The 22,136-nt window shown below is 39.5% G+C and overlaps 1 protein-coding gene across 10 annotated transcripts in view; it reads right to left on the bottom strand.

Annotated features, from left to right (window-relative positions):
- Positions 1 to 8,055, bottom strand: part of ABI1 (abl interactor 1) — a 117,831-nt gene extending 109,776 nt beyond the window's left edge. For 3 of the 10 annotated variants that reach the window (XM_004757646.3, XM_004757649.3, XM_004757650.3), the window contains exon 1: positions 7,785 to 8,051. In XM_004757646.3, coding sequence (XP_004757703.1) covers positions 7,785 to 7,901 — 117 coding nt within the window. In that variant the 5' untranslated portion in view covers positions 7,902 to 8,051. Of the gene's footprint in view, positions 1 to 7,784 lie in introns of all 10 variants that reach the window. The other 7 variants (XM_004757641.3, XM_004757642.3, XM_004757643.3 and 4 more) reach the window with 5 other exon arrangements.
- Positions 8,056 to 22,136: the final 14,081 nt, after the last annotated feature.

Here is a 22,136-nt window from a genome sequence, read left to right as displayed (position 1 = left end):
GTCCTGGGATGAAGCGAGCCCAGCATCAGGCTCTCTGCTCAGCGGGGAGCCTGCTTCCCCCTCTCTGCCTACTTGTGATCTCTCTTAAATAAATAAATAAAATCTTTTAAAAAGTTTAAAATTTATCCAATTACCATATTTGATGTTACTCTGGTAATCAGGGAAAATTAAGCTTATACGTAAAATGAAAAATTAAACTCTAAGCCTAAATGTCTATCAATTTACACTGAAATTCTGAGTATATGTTTATGACTGGAATTCCTTCATTACACTGCAATATAATGGTACTACAGTGCAAACTTAGTTATATATTTCACAGCAAAAGGGCATTATAAACCACTCCTAGGTGTATATAAGCCAAAGAACTAAAAAAAGGCACTCAAATAAATACCATACATGAATATTCATAGCAATACCATTCACAATAGCCAAAAGGAAGAAACAACGCAAATGTCCATCCATCAATGGATGACATATACTCAGTCGTAACAAGGGATTAAGTACTAATACATGCTATAAAATGAATGAACCTCAAAAATATTTTACTTACTATAAAGAGAAGGAAGCCAGAAACAAAAGGCCTCATATTGTATAATTCCACTTATATATAAGAACTATATAGAATAAGTAAATTCAGAGACAGAAAACAGATTGGTGGATGCCTGGTACTAGGTGGGTAGAGACAGGGACAAACTGCTTAATGAGTACAAGGTTATTCTGAAGGGTAATAAAAATGTTTTGGAACTAGATCAAGGTGATGGTTGCACAACACTGTAAATGTACTAAGATCATTGAACTATATACTTTAAAATGGTTGGTTTTATATTATATGAATTAAACCTCAATAAGAAAATTCCACTTGCGAGCTCCTCTCTGCTTGCTGTGTGGAATAATCCTGCATTTATGAATTGCTTAAGAAAGCCAATTAAATCCTCAAAACAAAATGAAAAAGTCCTTCCATTACAAACCAAATAATATAGCTATATCTAATCAAGCTATGGAAGGTATCACTAACAAAGTAAGCTGTAAATTAAAATATGTTGGGACACCTGGGTGGCTGGTTGGTAAAGCATCTGCCTTCAGTTCAGGTCATGATCCCAGGGTCCTGGGACTGAGTCCTGCGCATCAGGCTCCTTGTTCAGCAGAGCATCTGCCTGCCTGCTTATGCTCTCTGACAAATTAATAATCTCTTTAAGAAAAATTTAAAATGGTGGCACCTGGGTGGCTCAGTCTTTAAGTACCTGCCTTCAGCTCAGGTCCTGGGATGGAGACCCTCATCAGGCTCCCTGCTCAATGGGAAGCCTGCTTCTCCCTCTTCCATTCCCTCTGCTTGTGTTCCCCCTCTCTCTCTCTTTGTCAAATAAATAAATAAAATCTTTTAAAAAAAATAAACAAACAAATAAATAAAATCCAGGGGCTCCTGGAGGGCTCAGTCAGTAGAGCATGCAATTCTTCATTTTGGGGTGAGTCTGATCCTTTCACTGGGTGTAGAGATTATAAATAAATAAATTTTAAATAAATAAAAATAAAATCCAATAATTACTACTTTCCAAATGTTTTATATTAACAATGTTGTAATTTTTTAAATTTATTATTATTTTTTTAAGTAGGCTCCACGCTGAGTTCCACCCCAGGGCTGGAAACTCACCATCCTGAGATCAAGACCTGAGGGGAGATCAAAAGTTGGACGCTTACCTACTGAATCACCCAAGCACCCCTTAATGCTGTAATTTTTTTTAATTTTTATTTAGTCTTAACAATTAGGGATTAAAAAGTTTTTAGTTCTGGGTTTGACTATTATTTCTTCTAAAATCAAACCATAACTTCAATGAGGATCATAATCGACACAAAAAGACATTAGAAAAACTATACAGTTCCCCCAAAATTCAAACTTTTTTTTTCTAAGATTTTATTTATTTGACAGAGAGAGACACAGCGAGAGAGGGAACACAAGCAGGGGAAGTGAAAAGAAGAGAAGCAGGCTTACCGCTGAGCAGGGAGCCTGATGCCAGGCTCTATCCCAGGACCCTGGGATCACACCCTGAGCAGAATGCAGAGGCTTAACAACTGAGCCACACAGGCCCCCCCCCAAACTTTTTTTTAAGTTTTTTTTTTTCCTTTTTGCTTTGTTTTTCCAGTAATCTCTACAGCCAACATGGGGCTCAAAACCATGACTCACAGCTCAAGAGCAAGATAAAGAGTCACATGCTCCCCAGACTGACTGAGCCAACCAGGTACCCAACTTTTTTAATCCCCCTAAATTAGAATTTAACTATTAAATTTACTTTTCAGACCAACATGGAATTTTTACGGAATTACATCTACATAATCTCCTAATATTTGGTTCAACCTCTTCTCCCAATGTTAGTGCTCTTCCTTTCTAGCTAATGTATTTGTCTGTCAACTCACAGATACAATTCCTAAGACAAATTTCACTCAAGACAGATAAACAGATGATTCTAAATGATTGAGGAGATGATGATGGATTGGAAATGGTAATGCTATTCCAACCACAACCAAAGATCAGACCTCCATTTGTTCAAATACCTTTCTTCCACTATGAGTATTAGCATTCTTCAGCTATGGAAGCAGCAGGAGCACACAGAAGGAATTCAAAGTGTCCTCATTCTAAGGGACTAGGATGTCCAAAACACACAAGCATGCTAAAACTCAGGATCTAAACAGATCAGGACTAGATTAAAGCACCACAGGTAAATTTCTTATTAATATTAAAGTTACAAAAGGAAAAAAGGAGAGGACATTAGTTTGTTAACATTTTATTTATTTGCGGGGGCAGAGAGAATCTCAAGCAGATTTCACACTGAGCACAGACCCCCAATGCAGAGCTTCATCTCACCACCGAGATCATAACCGGAGTGGAAACCAAGAATCAGATGCTTAACTTCAACTTCCCCAACTTATTCCACAAATTTTCTTATCACAATTGCAAAGCTGAATTAGAATTTCAAAAACAGACAAGGATGTACAGAAAGGAAAAGGATCCACTAAATTCAATGAAAAACTAGCCTGATTCCTGTAATTCAGCACTTCAAGTGCCAAAGCTACCACCCTCTGGTGATGAAGACAAGCCCTCAAAGTACAAACATAACTGTTCTTCAACCTGTAACTCAGAAGAAACAATGCTAAAATGGTCATTAGGTTCCTAGACTTGCCCAACAAGAGTCTATTTATCCCATGACATTTCTGAATTAGCTAGTCTCTTGAGTTCAGACTCATTTGAGTCTGGAGACAGTGTGGTATGGCCAGAGCGTAGAGCCTGTGGAGCTTCTCAGAGTTAGGCAGAAACCCTGGGGCGCCTGGGTGGCTCAGTGGGTTAGGCAGAAACCCTGACTGCCAATTACTAACTGTATGATTAAATAAAATTCATTTAACTTTTCTGACTCCTAATTTCCTCATCTGTGAGAATACTGCCTATCATGGGGTTTTTGTAAGGATTAAAGATAATATAAATCAACCAGCAGAGACTATGACAAAGTAGGTACTCAATAAATAGAAGCAATTATAGTACCCTCTTCACACCAGCTTTTTATCCTCTAAGCTGAGGTAAATACCCCATTCAGTCAGTATTCATGAAAAGGAACTAGGATACAGAATTTAAAAATCTGGGTTTGGAAAAAAAAAAAAAAAAAATCTGGGTTTGGGTGCCTGAATGGCTCAGCTGGTTGGGCAACCTCCCTCGGCTCAGGTCATGATCCCAGAGTCCTGGGATCAAGTCCTGTATCCGGCTCCCTGTTCAACAAGGAGTCTGCTTTTCCCTCTGACATTCTCCCCCTCATGCTCTCTCTCACGGTCTGTCAAATAAAGAAATAAAATCTTAAAAAAATGATAAATTTAAAATTTAAAAATCCAGGTTTGATTCCAGACACTACCTAATACAAGATACAGAACTTTAGACTAGGTATTTGATGCCTCTGAATTACAAATTGATCATCTGTTAACAAAAATCACAGAATTACTCTAATAACAACTGACATTATTTATAAACTGGCATACACTGTAAAGTATCAGAAATTTAGCTTTTACTTACTCCAAAGTATTCCCTATCAAAAATCACCCAAGATCAGGGGCGCCTGGGTGGCTCAGTGGATTAAGCCACTGCCTTCAGCTCAGGTCATGATCTCAGTGTCCTGGGATCGAGCCCCACATCGGGCTCTCTGCTTAGCAGAGAGCCTGCTTCCCCCTCTGTCTCTGCCTGCCTCTCTACCTACTTGTGATCTCTCTGTCAAATAAAATAAATAAAAATCTTAAAAAAAAAAAAATCACCAAAGATCAAACATGCATAATAAGCAATGAGCATAAGCTAACATCATGGAAGAAGGAAAACAAGCTAAACTAAGTAGCTCACTGATAAGATCTCCTTCATACTTCCAGACTTTAGAATATACTTGTTAAGGACACCTGGGTGGCTCAGTTGGTTAAGTGTCTGCCTTTGGCTCAGGTCATGATCCCAGAGTCTTGGGACTGAGACTGACACTGGGCTCCTTGCTCAGCATGAAGCCTGCTTCTCCTTCTGCCAGTCCCCCTGCTTATGTTCACTCTCTGACACATACATAAAATCTTTACCAAAAAGAGAAAAAAAGGTCCCAGATCAATTCATTAGGGGAGAAAAAAGAATATACCTGTAACCCAAATATAGCTCTAGTTGGGGGAATTCCAGGCAGCAACATTAAATTAACAAATTAACGTACTGAGATGAACATGCTGAGAAGCCTTTCTTAAGTAGTTTCTACTCCTTTTCACTTAGCTTACCTTCCTATTCCCCAAAATAGTTCCCGTGACAAACGAAGTACAGACCCTACAGTAGAGCAAAGAGAACTGGCCAGATCAGATGTTTGTGTACAAGCTGAGAAGTGATGGTCTCTGATATAACCGACCAGAAAAACCAAAGACAGAAAAAGGCAAAGATTTTTCTTCACATCTAAAATAAAAACATTTTGTATTTTGAGTATTTTCCCCAAAGCAATTTCAAAATCTCCATCCTTTTTACAATAATAGACTCTTTTGAGAAGTTTTGCTATTACTAAAACAATTCAATAATTAAAAGTCAACAGGACCCAACGAGCTAACAAAGTGCTCTAGGCTCACTGCACTATTGCCAAAAGAACTTGTCTGCTAAACAACTCACCTGAACTGAACTGTACTTCCAAGCTGTAGGAAAACAAAATGAAAATTAAACCCTCAGGATAAAAATCACCTAGGCTATAAATTAACTCATCCCAGGTATAAAAAGTTCTCAAAACACAAGTGACTATACTTTCCCTGAAAGGTGATATGTTTATGTAGAATGTTGGTTACAACCCAATCAGGGTCACACAAAGGATATAGAAAGATCTCTAAAGACATCTAAATGGATTATTTCCAGCACTATTTGTTTCCTATTCACAGCGCCAAAGTTAGCAGCACAGCACATCACAAAGACAACTACTATATCAACTTCCACAGTCTCTATCACTTTTTCAGCCTGACACCATCTCAGCATCTCAGGAAGGAAGCTAGTAGTCTGCATCATGCTACCCAAGGTTTCAAGGCTACTAAGACAAACATTATGTGTGAATTTCATCCCCCTCTCCCCAAAATCAGAATATCTCACTGGTGTCAAGTTTAGAAAAACCAAAAACAATTTGGGGCCACTGGCAATGGCTCTTGGCACCATGGTACTAACATGTTTAAGAGAGACTACAGGACATATATACCATGACTTATCCTAACTAGGAATATTACCAATTAAGTTTTAAAGTGCTTGAGAGCTACATGATAGTGGCAGGAGGAGAAGAGGAGAGAGGTCAGGGAGGAAAAGAAATAAAAACATAACAGCACACAAATAACTACCTGAAAAAATAGTAGTCATCAGACAAGTTAAAACACGTTTGCATTTGCCAACACATAGCAGTTACCACACCATATATTTGTCAGATTTCCCAACACGCAAAACAAAAGAAGCCACCCTTTTATGAAGTACTTATTTACTGACTTCTACAAAGAAAATACTTCTCTGGATCGGGGCTAAATAACTTCCTGTGCTTTCCCTTTGACTTTCAAAATCTTCAGAACCTTTAGCAAACTGAGATTCACCTCAATTTTAAGGCTTTTCGTGTGGGACTGAATACACCTTGTGTGTGCTAGTATCGATAAATTCACAAGACCACTTTTCTCTTTGAAAACTATGTTCACATTTCTATAGATTTAAGAGTATTTTTTAAAAGGCTAACTACAAAGTTTGCAAAACCAAGTAATACAGTAGACATGGTGGGCATTCAACAAGTTTATCTGAACTCCTAAAGTAAAAGCTTGAAGAAGTTTATGAGATAAATTCCTACTGGTGATACTTAAGATACAATGTTACTAATATGGAAATTGAGAAATATTCAAAATATTCTGAAAACAGCATCTCCTTCTAAAAATAAAGAAAAGCATTTGCCAACACAGAAACTATTGGTTCTTAAAAATGATAATCACATGGGAGGCATTTCTATAAATACTTCAGTTCTGAATTGCAATAACCCGATTCTTGCAAAGCACGTTTGGATTATGTCTTCTCCTAACAGGAGAATTTTTTATCCCATTACATTGATACAAAGGACTCTCTGCTCTTTTATTTGCTTCTATAGCAAACTGCTGGTTTACCTAGTTAAAGATCTACAAACCAAACTACCACAACATAAATCACTTCCAATCATTGAAATAAAAACAAACGAGAATCTGTCACAAATAAGGCCCCAAGAATGTCCTAATAAATTTACAATAACATTTCACATTAGGGTCCTAGGACTAAATATGTTCGGTAATCCACCTGGGTTCTGTGCATTTACTTAGGTCGGAAAGAGAGAAACCTCAGAAAAGAAGCAACCGGCGGTTACGCCGTTCTATTTTAAGTTACTTATAAAGCCAACAGTTCAAGAACTTTTGGGGAAGAGAAAGTAAGACATTTTTCCAAGTAGTTAAGAATAATTTATCGTTTTATAATAACGATGGTCCTAACAACCTCTAGAATACATTATGGTGAGGACGGAAGTGAAAATGATGAGAGGGAAAAACACCCGACTTGAAAACGGACAGCCAGGCAAATTTACAAACCTTCAATTAAAGGAATTTCGAGATTAACTTCGCTTAGACGCCCTCCCTCACACCCCACCCGCTTCCTCCTCTCCTCAGGGAGGTCTGTGTAATGTGACTCATGACAAATTTTTATTAAAAAATAAATAAATAAGAGACACACCCTCTGGGTTGAACTGACATAATCGCCCCCACCCGCCCCCCCTAAGACGCACACCCCGCTTTTCCTCTCCCTCCTGCCGCTCCCCCCCGCCCCCCCGCGCCTCGTCCCTGCCCTTTCCTCTCCCCGTCCGAGACCCCTCTCCGGACGGAGGGGCAGCTGGCTCTCCCACACAGGAGCCCAGCGAATGGAAGGCTGCTGAGGGCAGCGCGCGACCCGGGGGGCCCAACCCGAAGGGAGGCGGACAGCAGGGGGGCGCCGGGCTGCGGCAGCCGCGAGCTCCGGGTTCCCTCGCCCATTTTCTCTCTCCCCTTCTATCGGTTTCAACCACCACAGCCACTTCCTGTATCGCAGCCCGACTCTCTCAGCCGAGCCACTTGCTCTCCCCGGCTGGGGGTTGGGGTTGGGGTTGGGGTTGAGGCTGAGGCTGAGGCAGCGGCTGAGGTTAGGGCAGTTCCCCACCCCGCCCAGTAGGCTGGTCACTCGGGCGGCAGGCGGTGGATCCTCGGCCGGGCCGGCCAGCGCCCGCCCGCCCGCCCGCGCTCCTCACCTGTATGTAGTTGTTTTCACAGTAGTCCGCCACCCGGGTCAGATTCTGGTAACTCTCTATCAGCGCCCTCTTGCCAGACGGGATCTCCTCCTCTAGTAACATCTGCAGCTCTGCCATTTTCCACCCCTCCGCATCGCTTCCTCTCGCGTTAAAGAGACAGAGGCAGCAAGGTCCGCGGAGGCGCGGAGCACCTCACAGCCCGGATACAAACCGCCTACCGCCCTCCCGCCTGGTATTGTGGGACGGCACCTCCTCCTCTTCCTCTTCACTCTCTCCACCCGGCTCCACCCACTTCGCGCAGCCGCCTCAATCCCGTTCTCTCGCGATCCTTCGCGTTTTCCCTTCTCCTCCCCACGGGTTTTGTTGTTTTTTTTTGCGGCATAGTCTTCTGGGAATTGTAGTCTCTCACAGTCAACGCGCACCATTGAAAGCGCATGCGTGTAAGAGGGCCTCCGAAAAAGAACGGGAAGGAACGTAAAGGACGGCCCAGGGAAGGGGTCTAATTGCGAAGTTTCCCAACAATTCCGGCAGGTGGCGCTATATGGTGACGCTAAAGAATAAAATCCTTTCCCGGAGAAGGCTGTGAAAATTGGCAGAATTTGCTTGATCAGGTAACGTCAGTGAATCAGAGATACCAATTGTGATACGGGATTAAGAATAGCTAGAACATGAAGAAATCCAAATATTTACTTCCTCTGTCTCTTAGACATAAGACTCTGGCTTTACTTTCTAAACTTCCTATATCCTCAAATTTTCATTTAAAATTTAGCATTTATCATTGACAGTTCTGCACCAAGCGATGTACTAAATATTGGGGTATGAGTTGAACAAGGATACTCCGTACCTGTAAAGACTTGCAATTTAAAAGTAAATACACATTTCAGTGTTACCCGTCCTAATCGCTTTTTCTTGGACTCTTCTTTGCAAATCTCTCCCTGAAGTTAGGTACGCATTGTTCATCTAGGCTACACAAAATCCTTTTATCTCTTTTAATCAACTGTTTTGTAATAGAGTAAAAGGCCCTATATTTCAATAGTTTCGTTTAACAAGAACATTAAATGCTTTTGATATAATGAGCTATGAAAAGTGGTGTTCAAAAGCCGAAAAGCAAACTAATTTAAAAATCATTTAAAAATCTACATTTTCAGCTCTCCACTAAGTAATTTCAAATCATAATAACTATAGGAATAATAACATGACCCAATCACATTTTTTTTAAAGATTTTATTTATTTATTTGACAGACAAAGATCACAGGTAGGCAGAGAGACAGGCAGAGAGAGGGGGAAACAGGCTTCCCGCTAAGCAGAGAGCCCGATTTGGGGCTCGATCCCAGGACCCTGGGATCATGACCCGAGCCAAAGGCAGAGACCTTAACCCACCGAGCCACCCAGGCACCCCGACCCAATCACATTTTTAAAAATTGACCCATCATGTAAGCCTGACGATTCACAGACCTGTACCCCTGGGGCAAATAATACATTATATGTTAATAAAAATAATTAATTAAAAAATGACCCATCAATAGGTATTTATTAAATATTACCTTTACTAGGGGCCATAAAATGTTCAGTTGTAAAAGGAAAGTCTCCTACATGAAAAAGAAAACTACCCCCCAGCCACGGGATTCCCAGATCCATAAATCAATAAATAGCTTACTTTCCATAATTACCTGGAATAGACATAATAGTCTTTCTTTAATATTTTCATTAATCCAAGCATTATTTTATCCGAGTTCTTGAAATGTGATATATTTGGTGTCCAAATGGGGTGTCTCTGCATCAGATGGGGGTCCCCAAATGTGGGGCCACAATCAGGTGGAAGCTACTAGCAGCAGCAGTTAAAGAATTCACCTGAGGCAGATAAAAGGAGATAGAAGTTTATTGAATACCCCTCAAGGGAGTGGGGGCAGGACAGCAAAGGAGAGGAGGCTGTCTGCAAGGGAGCAGTGGGTTGGGGCTGTTTTTAGAGGGGGAAGGTGAGGAGGTATGGAGACATATGGAATTTTCCCTTTTTTGAAGACTGTGTCCAGTTGTAAGTAGTCGTTTGGTTAGCTAGGGCCTATGGATATTTTGAAGTGGGTCTCCTGGTGGGCTTGTCTGTAGATCTAGCCAGGTGGTCACTATGCCCTTTCTACCTGCCATTGCTCAAACCTTTTTGCCTAAAAACAGCCTTTACAATAAATTCTTTTTTTTTTTTTAATGGGATATACTCTTAAATTTGGTCTCCACATGAACCAGATTTAACCACAGACATCACTAAACTTGCTTATATCCACAGATTGACATCTTTCTTTAAGCTTGTTTCTTTGGTTTTTTGTTTTAGCAATCTCTATACCCGGCAGGGGGCTCCAGCTCAGGACCCTGAGATCAAGGGTCACATGCTCTTCTGACTGAGCCGCCAGGTGACCCCATATATTGATACCTTTCAACAACACGGGGGAGGTAAACAGGTGCCCTTGCTTTCCTATTTTTCAAAGTACTACCAGATTTCTCTCATGCCACAACACTGAGAGATAAATGACCTAAAGATTTTTTTCTATATTTACCAAATAAGGAAATTTAAGCTTAGACAGCAAAGGGATTTAACTAAGGACACTGAAAATAATAATCAAGTTCTCTGGGGCACCTGGGTGGCTCAGTGGGTTAAGGCCTCTGCCTTCGGCTCAGGTCATGATCCCAGGGTCCTGGGATCAGGCCCTGCATCGGGCTCTTGGCTCAGTGGGGAGCCTGCTTCCTCCTCTCTCTGCCTGCCTCTGCCTACTTGTGATCTCTGTCAAATAAATAAATAAAATCTTTAAAAATAATAATAATAATAATCAAGTTCTCTGACTTGTAGATCTGTGCTCTTTCCTACTGTCCAGTTAAAACTGTCTGTCCAAATACTCGTGATTCATATAAAATCCAAAGAAGTTATCCCTCATATCTTTAAGGTAATTGAGTTGAGTATGCTATCCTTTGTATTTTTTTTTTAAGATTTTATTTATTTTTTTGACAGAAAGAGACACAGCGAGAGAGGGAACAGAAGCAGGGGGAATGGGAGAGGGAGAAGGAGGCTCTCCACTGAGCAGGAGTGCTCCATATCCTTTGTATTTTTATTAAAAAAAAAAAAAAAAGCTAGTTCCCCTAATAATTATAGTTTATAATCAGGCAGTATTTTTTTTAAGATTTTATTTATTTGAGGGGGGGGGGGACAGGGGAAGAGGTGAGGGAGAATCCCAAGCAAATTCCAGGTTGTATGTGGGGCCCGGAGCCGGGCTCTATCCCATGATCCATGACATCAGCCCCTGAGCTGAGACCAAGAGTTAGGACACTTAACTGAGTCATCCTGACACTCCCTAATCTTGTCTTTTGATAGGACCCAGTCATACTAGATTAGGGCCATAACCTATGACCTCATTTCATCTTAATTATCTATTTAAAGACTCTATCTAAGGGCGCCTGTGTGGGTCAGTTGCTAAGCATCTGCCTTCAGCTCAGGTCATGATCCCAAGGTCCTGGGATCAAGCCCTGCGTCAGGCTCCCAGCTCAGTGAGCCTGCTTCTCCCTCTGCCCATGGCTCCCCCTGCTTGTGCTCTCTCTCGCTCTCTGTCAAATAAACAAATAAAATCTTACAAAATAAATAAATAAAGGCCCTATCTCCAAATACATTCACATTCTAAGATACTTGAGATTAGGGTTTCAATACATGAATTTTGCAGGGGATACAATTCAGTTCCTTACATGTCATTCTAGGATTAACTGACATCCTAGGATTGTACAACCCTCCATTATACACCTCTCTTTGCTTCTTTGCAAATTAACAATACCAATCCTCAGAGAAGAAGGAGGGTGAATGGAATGCTCTGTTTAAACAGTTTAGCAAAGGGACGCCTGGGTGGCTCAGTTGGTTGGACGACTGCCTTCGGCTCAGGTCATGATCCTGGATTCCTGGGATCGAGTCCCGCATCGGGCTCCCAGCTCCGCGGGGAGTCTGCTTCTCCCTCTGACCTTCTCCTCGCTCATGCTCTCTCTCGCTGTCTCTCTCTCAAATAAATAAATAAAATATTAAAAAAAAAAAATAAAATAAACAGTTTAGCAAAGCCCACACAAGCCAAGAGGATTTCAGGAGAGTGAACAGATTGCAAATCTTCCTTCAAATTTTATTATAGTTGATTGTGGAAATTCTTTGATATAGAGTCATCGTATTTGTAGCAGGCCAGACCTGCAGGCTAGTTTTCAGGCAAATCTGATTGATTATTCCTTTAACATGGGGGGAAGATCTCCCTTAGGCACGTTAAGTTAAGGCCACTGCAGAATGCCAGTATTATTTTAGAGTGGAGCAAGCTGCTTTCATGAAATACTTAAAAATTAGCAGTGGCTAAAAATGCAAAGTACCTGGAGTCCCGTGGGGGAAAATAGAGCCTTTAAGAGTAATCTCATGTTGTTTTTTCTCCTTTTCCGGAAGCTGTAATATTTCCAGGACGGTTTGAATGAACTAAATTACTTGTTAATTTCGGAAGCTGCTGAATCAACACAGCCTCCTCCACCTCTCCTTTCGAACTTCAGTGAGATGCTGCCGGCCTTTGTGACAACAGAACTGTTCCCAGAACAGTTGACCCCACCAGCAAAAACAAATATCTCAATCTTTGAACCTACCCTCAAACTGGCTAATCATGGCCCTTCTGTGAATTTTGTCCTCCAACCCTTCCAATGATTTTATAAATCCCTTAATATTGGAAACACCTAGAGTCATTTCTCTTTTCTTGACAAATGAACTAAATCATATTTAAAAGTTCTAAAGACAATTGGCAACCCATGTAAAGTCAGTATTCCTTCGGTTGGGAGTTACAGAAAACAACACCCAAGGCAGCATTAAGAAAGAAAAAGACAGGGGTGCCTGGGTGGCTCAGTGGGTTAAAGCCTCTGCCATCGGCTCAGGTCATGATCCCAGGGTCCTGGGATGGAGCCCTGCATCTGGCTCTCTGCTCAGCAGGGAGCCTGCTTCCCCTTCTCTCTCTGCCTGCCTCTTTGCCTACTTGAGATCTCTATCTGTCAAATAAATAAATAAAATATTTTAGAAAGAAAGAAAGAAAGAAAAAGACAGAAGGGGAAAAGAGAAAAAGAAAAAATAAGTTCTCATTATGAAAATTCAGGCTCACTCACAGAACTCAAAACTTCAAATGCAATCAATCAGTCCTAAGAAAATTCTAGTGCAAGCCATTGGGAAGGCCAACAGGATTCCAGGCAGTACTCACATTTAGTGCCCTGTTTCCCTGCAAAGGTTTTTTTGTTTGTTTTGTTTTTATTTATTTGACAGACAGAGATCACAAGTAGGCAGAGAGGCAGGCAGAGAGAGAGGGGGAAGCAGGCTCCCCGATGAGCAGAGACTTGGGACTCGATTCAGGGCTCAATCCCAGGACCATGGGATCATGACCTGAACCAAAAGCAAAGGCTTTAACCCACCAAGCCACCCAGGTGCCTCTCTGCAAAGGTTTTGTTTTGGTTTTGCTACCCTTTGTAAATGGCAGAGACCATGGCAAATTTGTGTCCCAAATTTTTCATCTCGACCATTCAAGAAGCCAATCATCCTTTCAAATCCCACAGCTCCAAATCCACATTCCTCACAAGGAAAATCTGATTAGTCCACCTGGAGTTGGCTCTTCTTCATCAGCTTTGGCGAGGGAGGCATGTTCAAACAGCATCCGCGTAATTACTTGAACACCCTGAGACTGGTGTGGGAAGTTTCCAGAGGGAGTGAATAAATAAAGAAACCATGAGTGTTAGGTGTTCACTACAAGTGGGGAAGCTTTTGCAATACATAGACATGTGGCCTGGGTGCTACCTCTACGATTGTACAAGTTACTCAAACACAAGGACATCGGGATTTCTCCCCAGGATTTGATGCCATTCTTGTTTGTTGTTGTCATTTGTTTGTTTAATACTTTCCTGAGCTAGTTCTGTAATGTCTGTATTCTTTGTCATCTGTAGCCAGGGAAGTCCCTACCCAGTGTCTCAAAGTCTTCTGGGCACGTGTACAACTCTGCATATATTCGTGGTATTCTGGATTTCCAAATATATATGTTGCTGCTTTTCAAAACCCTCTGTGGATATCTCATTCTCCAGATTTTCCTTTAAAATTTGTTTTCAATGTCTTATTTGCCCTGTTATTTTTGCCACAGCCACTGCAATGGTAAACAATGAAAACTATCCCTGAGGATAGAATTGTTGGTGCTAAGTGAGTTCTGAATCACGCGAAAGGTAAGACCTGAGAATGGGGCTTTTCCAGGGAGCTGCCAGCAAGGTCAAATACGATAATTCTCCGGGGATCGGAGTTTTGGGGGCTTTCCCAACTTGTTTTTCCCCCCTTCAGAAGCTGCTAGGATGATGCTTTTCAAAGTACTATGATTTTAAGACAGTTTGTTTTCAAGACTACTGCAGAATTACAGAGAAAGGGATAGAAATTAGGCAAGTTCAAACACTACAAAGCTTACGGTTTTTACTGAGATTTAGCTGTTTTTCAAGATTTATTATGTGAGGCACCCGGGTGGCTCAGATGGTTAAGCGTCTGCCTTTGGTTTAGGTCATGATCTCAGGGTCATAGGATCGAGCCACACATTAGGCTCCCTGCTCAGTAGGGTGTCTGCTTGTCTCCCTCTCCCTCTGCTGCTCCTCCTGCTTGTGCTTGCTCTCTCTCTCAAATAAATAAAATCTCAAAAAAAAAGAGAATTATTTATTTGAGAGAGAGTGTACACACAAGAGAGGGAAGGGCAGAGAAAGAGGGAGAGAGAGAATCTCAAGTAGACTCCTACTGCGCTCCAGCCAAGAATCCAGCTGGAGGTTCAAGATCATGACCTGAGCCGAAATCAAGAATCCAAGGCTTTACCAACTGAGCCATCCAGGTGCCCCTCAGCTTTTTTCTTGAATCAATGCTCCTTTATTTCCATGGTTAATTTTTTTTTTTTGAAGATTTTATTTATTTGGGGGCACCTGGGTGGCTCAGTTGGTTAGCGTCTGTCTTTGTTTGGCTCAGGCCATGATCCCAGGGTTCTGGGACTGAACCCCCACACCAGGCTCCCTGTTCAGTGGGGAGTCTGCTTTTCCCTCTCCCTTTGCTGCTCCCCCTGCTTGGGCTTTGTCTTGTCTTGAGCTCTCTTCCCAGTATCTGTTGAATGGATAAATAAAATCTTAAAAAAAAAAAAAAAAGCAACTGCAAATACAAGAAAAATTGCAAGTGACCACACACGCCCAGGGAAAGGCTCAGAAAAGACTTGAAAAGACATTCAGTTTATACCTCAGGCTGATCCTCAGCACAGAGAGCCTACAAGAAACAATCAAGAAACAATAACAATAAATAAAAACAGTAACAAAAAATAGGAAACCCTAGGGACAGGGGAGAATCTGATACCCAGAGTTATAACATTATTAGATTCAAATGCCCAGTATTCAATAACAACAAAAAAATCACAAAGCATACAAAAAACAGTAAATATGGCCTATGCAATGAAAAAAAACCCACAATGGCAAGTATCACTCATAAAGATCTAATTAATGGAGCATATTCTAGAAAAAGATTTTATTTTTTTTTTTTAAGATTTTATTTATTTATTTGACAGAGAGAAATCACAAGTAGTCGGAGAGGCAGGCAGAGAGAGAGAGACACGGAAGCAGGCTCCCTGCTGAGCAGAGAGCCCGATGCGGGACTCGATCCCAGGACCCTGAGATCATGACCTGAGCCGAAGGCAGCGGCTTAACCCACTGAGCCACCCAGGCGCCCTAGAAAAAGATTTTAAAACAACTCATTTCAAAGATGCGAGAAGAACGAAGGAAGAATGTGGAGAAAGTAAAAAAAGCACTGTGTGAACAAAATGAAACAAAATGAAAATATCAATAAATAGAAAATCTAAAAAGAAACGAAAAACAACTGATTCACATTTCCCTATTGATTAATGATGTTCAGAATCATTAATGTGCTTACTGACCATTTGCATATCTTTTTTAGAGAAACATCTATTCAAGCTTTTTGCCCATATTAAAATTTGATTTTTTTGTTGCTGTTGAGTTATGGGACCTAATATTTTAAGAGGAAGCACTTCAAATCAGGGGGGAAAGATGGATTATTCAATAAACATTGGAGGGCAATTAGGTAAAATTCTATAAAAAATTTTTAAAATTGTTACAAATTTCCATGTTTGTGTTTTTTTCTTAATATTATTTATTTATTTATTTATTTATTTATTTATTTATTTATTTATTTGACAGACAGAGATCACAAGTAGACAGAGAGGCAGTCAGAGAGAGGAGGAAGCAGGTTCCCTGCTGAGCAGAGAGCCCGATGCGGGACTCGATCCCAGAACCCTGAGATCATGACCTGAGCCGAAGGCAGCGGCTTAACCCACTGAGCCACCCAGGCGCCCCCATGTTTGTGTTTTAAAGGGAAATGAAATATTTGAAAAAAAAGTAGACCTTTTATGTACCATAACCAGTCCCTCCACCCACCAAGGCAATCACTAGCATAAATTTATTTTCTCTTTTTATTGAAAAGTAACTTGATATACTAAGTTGGTATAGACAATTTATAATTGTTTTGTGTGTTTTGTATATTCTAAAAATTTAGTTTTATATAAAATATATTTATATAACATAACATTATATTCTCAAGAGTCATATAGTCTAGTGTAGTTTATTCCTTTTCATTGCTATATAGTATTTCATCACTCTTGTATTCCACATTTCATTATGTATTCTCCATTTGAAGGTGTTTGGGGTTTTTCAAACTGCTTAATACTACAAATAGCTCTCTAATAAATATCCTCATATCTGTGTCCATGCAGACATGGGTGAAAGTTTTCTAGAATTTATGCTAGCAAAGGAAATTGCTTCATTATTAGGTATGTGTATTTTCATTTTTAGCAGAAAATACAAAATTGGTCTCCAGTAGGTTGTATCAGTTTACATTCTCATTAGGAGGGTATGAGATCTGGGCACCTGGGTGGCTCAGTCGGTTAAGCACCTGCCTTCAGCTCAGGTCATAATCCCAGGACTCCTCAGATGGAACCTGGCATTGGGCTTTGCTTCTCCCTGTCCTGCCTGCTGCTCCCCCTGCTTGTGCTCTGTCTGTCATATGAATAAATAAAATCTTTTTTAAAAAAGTTAAAATAAAAGGGCTGTATGAAAGTTCCATATATTCGTATTCTCGCCAGCATTTCATATTGTTAGACATAAGATCATTAGCAGGACTGAGGAATAAAAACTGGTATTTCATTGTTGTTTTAATTTGCATTTCCCTGATTACTAGAGTTTATCTCCCCATTTGTGTTTTTGGCCATTTATTTTTCCTCTTCTGCTATGTGCCACTCTTTTCCCTGACCCATTTTTCTATTGAGTTTTTTTGTCCTTTGGTTTTAATTAACTGGAAGAATTCTTCATTCTGTACAAAAGGTTTTTTGTCTATTACAGATTGTTTCAGTTAGAAATTCCATTTTACTTCAAGCAATAAAACCATACAGAAGGACAATTGTGTATATTTTTCTTGGATCAGATTTTGCGCAGATCATGCTAGGCTGGTTTAAGTGTTCATGAAGCTACCAAGGACCCAGTCTCCTCTCCTCTTTCAGTTTCTACCAACTTGGTGCATGACTTTCATCATTATGGGACAAGATAGCTGCTATACTTCCATCTATTTCAACATTTCAAGAATAAGAAAGGTGAAAAGGCAAAGGATAAAAAGGGCAAAGTAGTGCTCTAGCTAAATCCTTACCCATTAAAAACCTTCACGGAAACACTGTCCAGGAGTGTCTATTATATACATAAGCCAGAAAGGTGACACATGGCTACCTTTAGCTGTAGGAGAGCCCAGGACATTGAACTTTGGACTTTTTATAATCTCCACAGAGACAATGGAGAAGGAAGATGGATTTGGGAGACTGTATCACTCCACATGTGTTGAAAGTACTCTCTCGAAATCTATAACATACTTTAATTTTATATATGTATCTTCTTGGGGTGCCTGGGTAGCTCAGTGGGTTAAACCTCTGCCTTTGGCTCAGGTCATGATCTCAGGGTCCTGGAATGGAGCCCCGCACTGGGCTCTCTGTTCAGCAGGGAGCCTGCTTCCCCTTCTCTCTCTCTCTCTCTCTGCTTGGCTCTCCACCTGCATGTGATCTCTGTCTGTCAGATAAATAAGTAAAATCTTTAAAATATATATACATATTTTAATATATATATGTGTGTGTATACATATATGTGTGTGTGTGTGTGTATACATATCTTCTTCCACACCAAAGTTTTCCATCTGGATGTAGTCAAAAGTGTTAGTATGTATTGAATGTATTTATGTCTACTATAAATTCATATCCTAAAACTCTTTTCCCCAATGTTAATGCTGTTTGGAGGTGGGAACTTCCAGGAGGTATTTAGGCTTAGACTAGATCATGAACCTGGGACTCTTACTAAGATGAGTGCCCTGAAAAGAAGATGAAGAGACAGATCTCTCTTTTCTCTCAAGGAACATGCATCACATCTAGGAGAAGACATGGGAGAATACAGCAAAAAGAGGCCACCTACAAGCCAGGTAGGGGTCCCTCACCAAGAACAACACCCTGCTGGCCTGTTGATCTTGGAGTTAGACTTCAGAATTATAAGAAATAAGTAACAGTCCACCCAGTTCATAGCATTTAGTTATTGCAGCCTAAGCTAAGAGAGGTATCTGTAGTTTCTTTTTGCAATTCTATTTTGGGGGCTTAAGTCATCTTTCCTTAACACTTAATCATAAACAAGATCATTGTGCTACTCAACTTCCGGGGGCACTAATTAATATAGATTACAACGTGAATGGCGTACCCTGGAGTTGTGTAATGCGGAAGCTCTATTTTTCTTCTAATGACTTTAAAGATGCACCTTATACATTAGGGCCTTAATCTGTGCCATCGGTGTGGAATTTATTATGTGTCTATTTGAGATAAGGATCTCATTATCCTTGCTTTCTATATAGTTTTTTCTGTTGCTATTTATGAAATAGTTCATACTTTCTCCAGTAATCTTTAATTCCTGTCTTTCTCTGAGTCCCCTCTCCTGTCCCATTAAGCTAAGTGGCTTTTCTTCAGTCAGTATCACACACTTACTAATTACTAATGATTCCTAAGTATGCTATGTGGCGGGACTGATCTTTTGTGGTAGAGACTGCCATTTGTTCACCAAGTTTTCTTCTTCTCTACAAATTTAGCTAGACTAGAATTTCTCAGTCTCGCTTGAGGTTAAGTGGGACCAATGACATGCTGGTGGAGAGCAGTCTTTGCCACTTCCAGACCTGGCTCCTAAAAATCTCCCTTGAGATTCTCCATGCCTTCCCTCTAACCTCTTCTTCCAGCTGGATGCAGCAGATCCAGTCAAGGACTCTGAGGTCCTATGGGATGAGCGAGCCACAAGACAGAGGATCCTGCATTCTTAGAAGACTCAGCGGAGCAGAATCTGTCCTCCCTTTGCTCTTCTGCTACTGACTATTACTGGACTGTGATCTGAATGAAAGACAAACTTTATTATGTTAAGCTTCTGAAATACAGTAGCTGTTAATTGTAGCTGTTAGCCCACCCTAACATTCCATCCGATTCTTTTGGGAATCATCTTGACTGTTCTGGGCTTTTCTTTAGTTTTTTTTTTTTTTTAATATTTTATAATGTTTTTCGGAATCCTACAGGGATTATAATTGGAATTGTATTTATGGAAAATTTGGGAAGAATTTTCATCTTTATAATTCTGGATATGACTATCATATGTCTATCTATTCAGATTTTTTATGTCCAGATAAATTTTATAGTTTTTCTCCATAAAGATATTATACATCTTCTGTTAATACTTTGGAATTTATTGCTATTGTGAATATTTTTTCTATTACATTTTCTAATCTATTACTATTGTTTTAAATGATCATTATTGATTGATCTTATGTTCAATGACCTTGCTGAACCCTTTCTTAGTTGTAATACTACTATTATTACAACTAAGAAAGGGTTCAGCAAGGTCATTGAACTTAATAAATAATAAATAAATAAAATCTTTAAAATATATATATAAAAATATATATAATATATTTATATGTATATATAAAAGATATATATATCTTATATATATAAATATATAAATATATGTATATATAATATATAAAATATATTTATGTGTATATATAAAAGATATATGTATCTTATATATATAAATATATATATAAAAGATATATTTTTTTAAAAGATTTTTTATTTATTTATTTGACAGGCAGAGATCACAAGTAGGCAGAGAGGCAGGCAGAGAGAGAGGAGGAAGCAGGCTCCCCGCTGAGCAGAGAGCCCGATGTGGGGCTCGATCCCAGGACCCTAGGATCATGACCTGAGCCGAAAGCAGAGGCTTTAACCCACTGAGCCACCCAGGCGCCCCTATAAAAGATATTTTTAAAGATATTTTATATATATATAAAAATATATTTTATATATAAAATACATTATATATATTTTTAAAGATTTTATTTATTTATTAATTATGTTCAATAAATAAATATTTAAATATATATAATATATTATATATTATAATATATAATATTATTATATAATAATTATATTATATTATATATAATTATATTATATATAATATTTTATATAATATATAATTATATATAATTATATATTATATATAATATTTAAAATATAATTATAAAATATAATATTTATATAATATATATATAATTTTATATATAATATATATATAATATATATATCTTTTAAAATATATATTTTAAAGATTTTATTTATTTATTATTTGACAGAGAGAGACACAGTGAGAGAGGGAACCCAAGCAGGAGGAGTGGGAGAGGGAGAAGCAGGCTTCCCACTGAGCAGGGAGCCAGATTCGGGGCTTGATCCCAGGACTCTGGGATCACCACCCGAGCCGAAGGCAGATACTTGACGACCAAGCCACCCAGGTGCCCCTATTTCCCTTAAATTTTCCATGTGGACAACTTATCCACAAGTAATGAAATATTTACTTTTTCTTTCCTGGTTCTTTTTTTTTCTTGATTCTCATATCTCATTCATTTTTCTTTAATTCTGTTGCATTAGTTAAGACTGTCATATCTTCTGAAAGTTTGTAGTTTTGGGTGGCCTGCATGGCACAGTTGGTTAAGTGCCTGATTCTTGGTCATAGGCGCCCTACGTTAGAATTTTTAATGTTCACCTTTCCGTATATTTCTGGAATAAACTCTGGTAACTCTAAAAGTAGAAATTAGAATGGCGTGCCTGCATGGCTCAGTTGGTTAAGTCTCTGCCTTCTGCTCAGGTCATGATCTCAGGGTCCTGGGATTGAGTCCGACATTGGTGAAAAAAAAAATCCCTGCTGGGGTGGGGGGTTCTGTATCTCCCTCTCCCTCCCAACTCATGCTCATTCACTCTCTCTCTCAAATAAAAAAAAATAATAATAAATAAAAGTAAAAATGAGAATAATTGTGGTGAATTTGCATTGGGTCATTATTCTTAGAGAAGCTACAACTCTATCTGCCAGAATTCCCTTCCTTGTATTGTTCTAAATTAGGGTTGACCAGAAGAATTTATATGAGATTTGGCAGGTAGGAATGAAGCATCTCTGAAGGGTACCAGGCATGGAGTAGCACCTTGACCTACTTTCCTAAGTCTTAGGTCAGGCATGAATTCAGCTTCATGAAGACTGGTATCATTTTGTTCTGAAGGCCATCCAATGTTATTGACTCTAAAGGCAGTGACAGAGAACATAGGATTCAACTTGTCCTCATTGCTTTCAGTTTGTTTTTGTTCTTCTCTACTTCATGTAAGTTCTTGACTATAAGACACACTGACCTATAGCAATTTTAAGCTCCCCTCCAGACACAGAGGCAATAGTTTTCTAAAGACTCTTCAGTAGCTCCCACAATTATATAGTAATTGATGTCTGATACCACATCAATCATAATGGTTGTGCTTTGTGTTCATGCAAAAGTATAGTGTCTTTACAAATTTATAAATAGCATGGCATGTATATGACCTTTGCATGGCATGTATATGACCTTCGAGTGGCCTCAGCCAAGTTTTCATCCAGTATCTTGTCCCACCTTCCCTCATATGGATGGTCCCAGTACATGAACAAACGCTGCTTATCACATATGGTGTGTTTTAGCTTTTTTATTTCCTCATCTCTGTCACATAGATTTAATTAGTCTATCTTGTTCCCATGTCATATACAATTTTTTAAAAAGATTTTTTTTGTTTATTTACTTATTTTTAAGTAGGTTCCATGCCCAACATGGGGCTCAAACTTATGACCCTGAGATCAAGAGTCACATGATCTTCTGACTGAGCCAGCCAGGCACCCTTAAAGATTTT

This window comes from Mustela putorius, unplaced genomic scaffold, assembly GCF_011764305.1.
Source record: "Mustela putorius furo isolate JIRA1106 unplaced genomic scaffold, ASM1176430v1.1 tig00000827_pilon_pilon_pilon, whole genome shotgun sequence".
In the NCBI taxonomy this organism is placed as follows: domain Eukaryota; kingdom Metazoa; phylum Chordata; class Mammalia; order Carnivora; family Mustelidae; genus Mustela; species Mustela putorius.
Note: the sequence above shows the minus strand (reverse complement) of the source record. Positions and strands in the feature narration are given on the sequence as shown.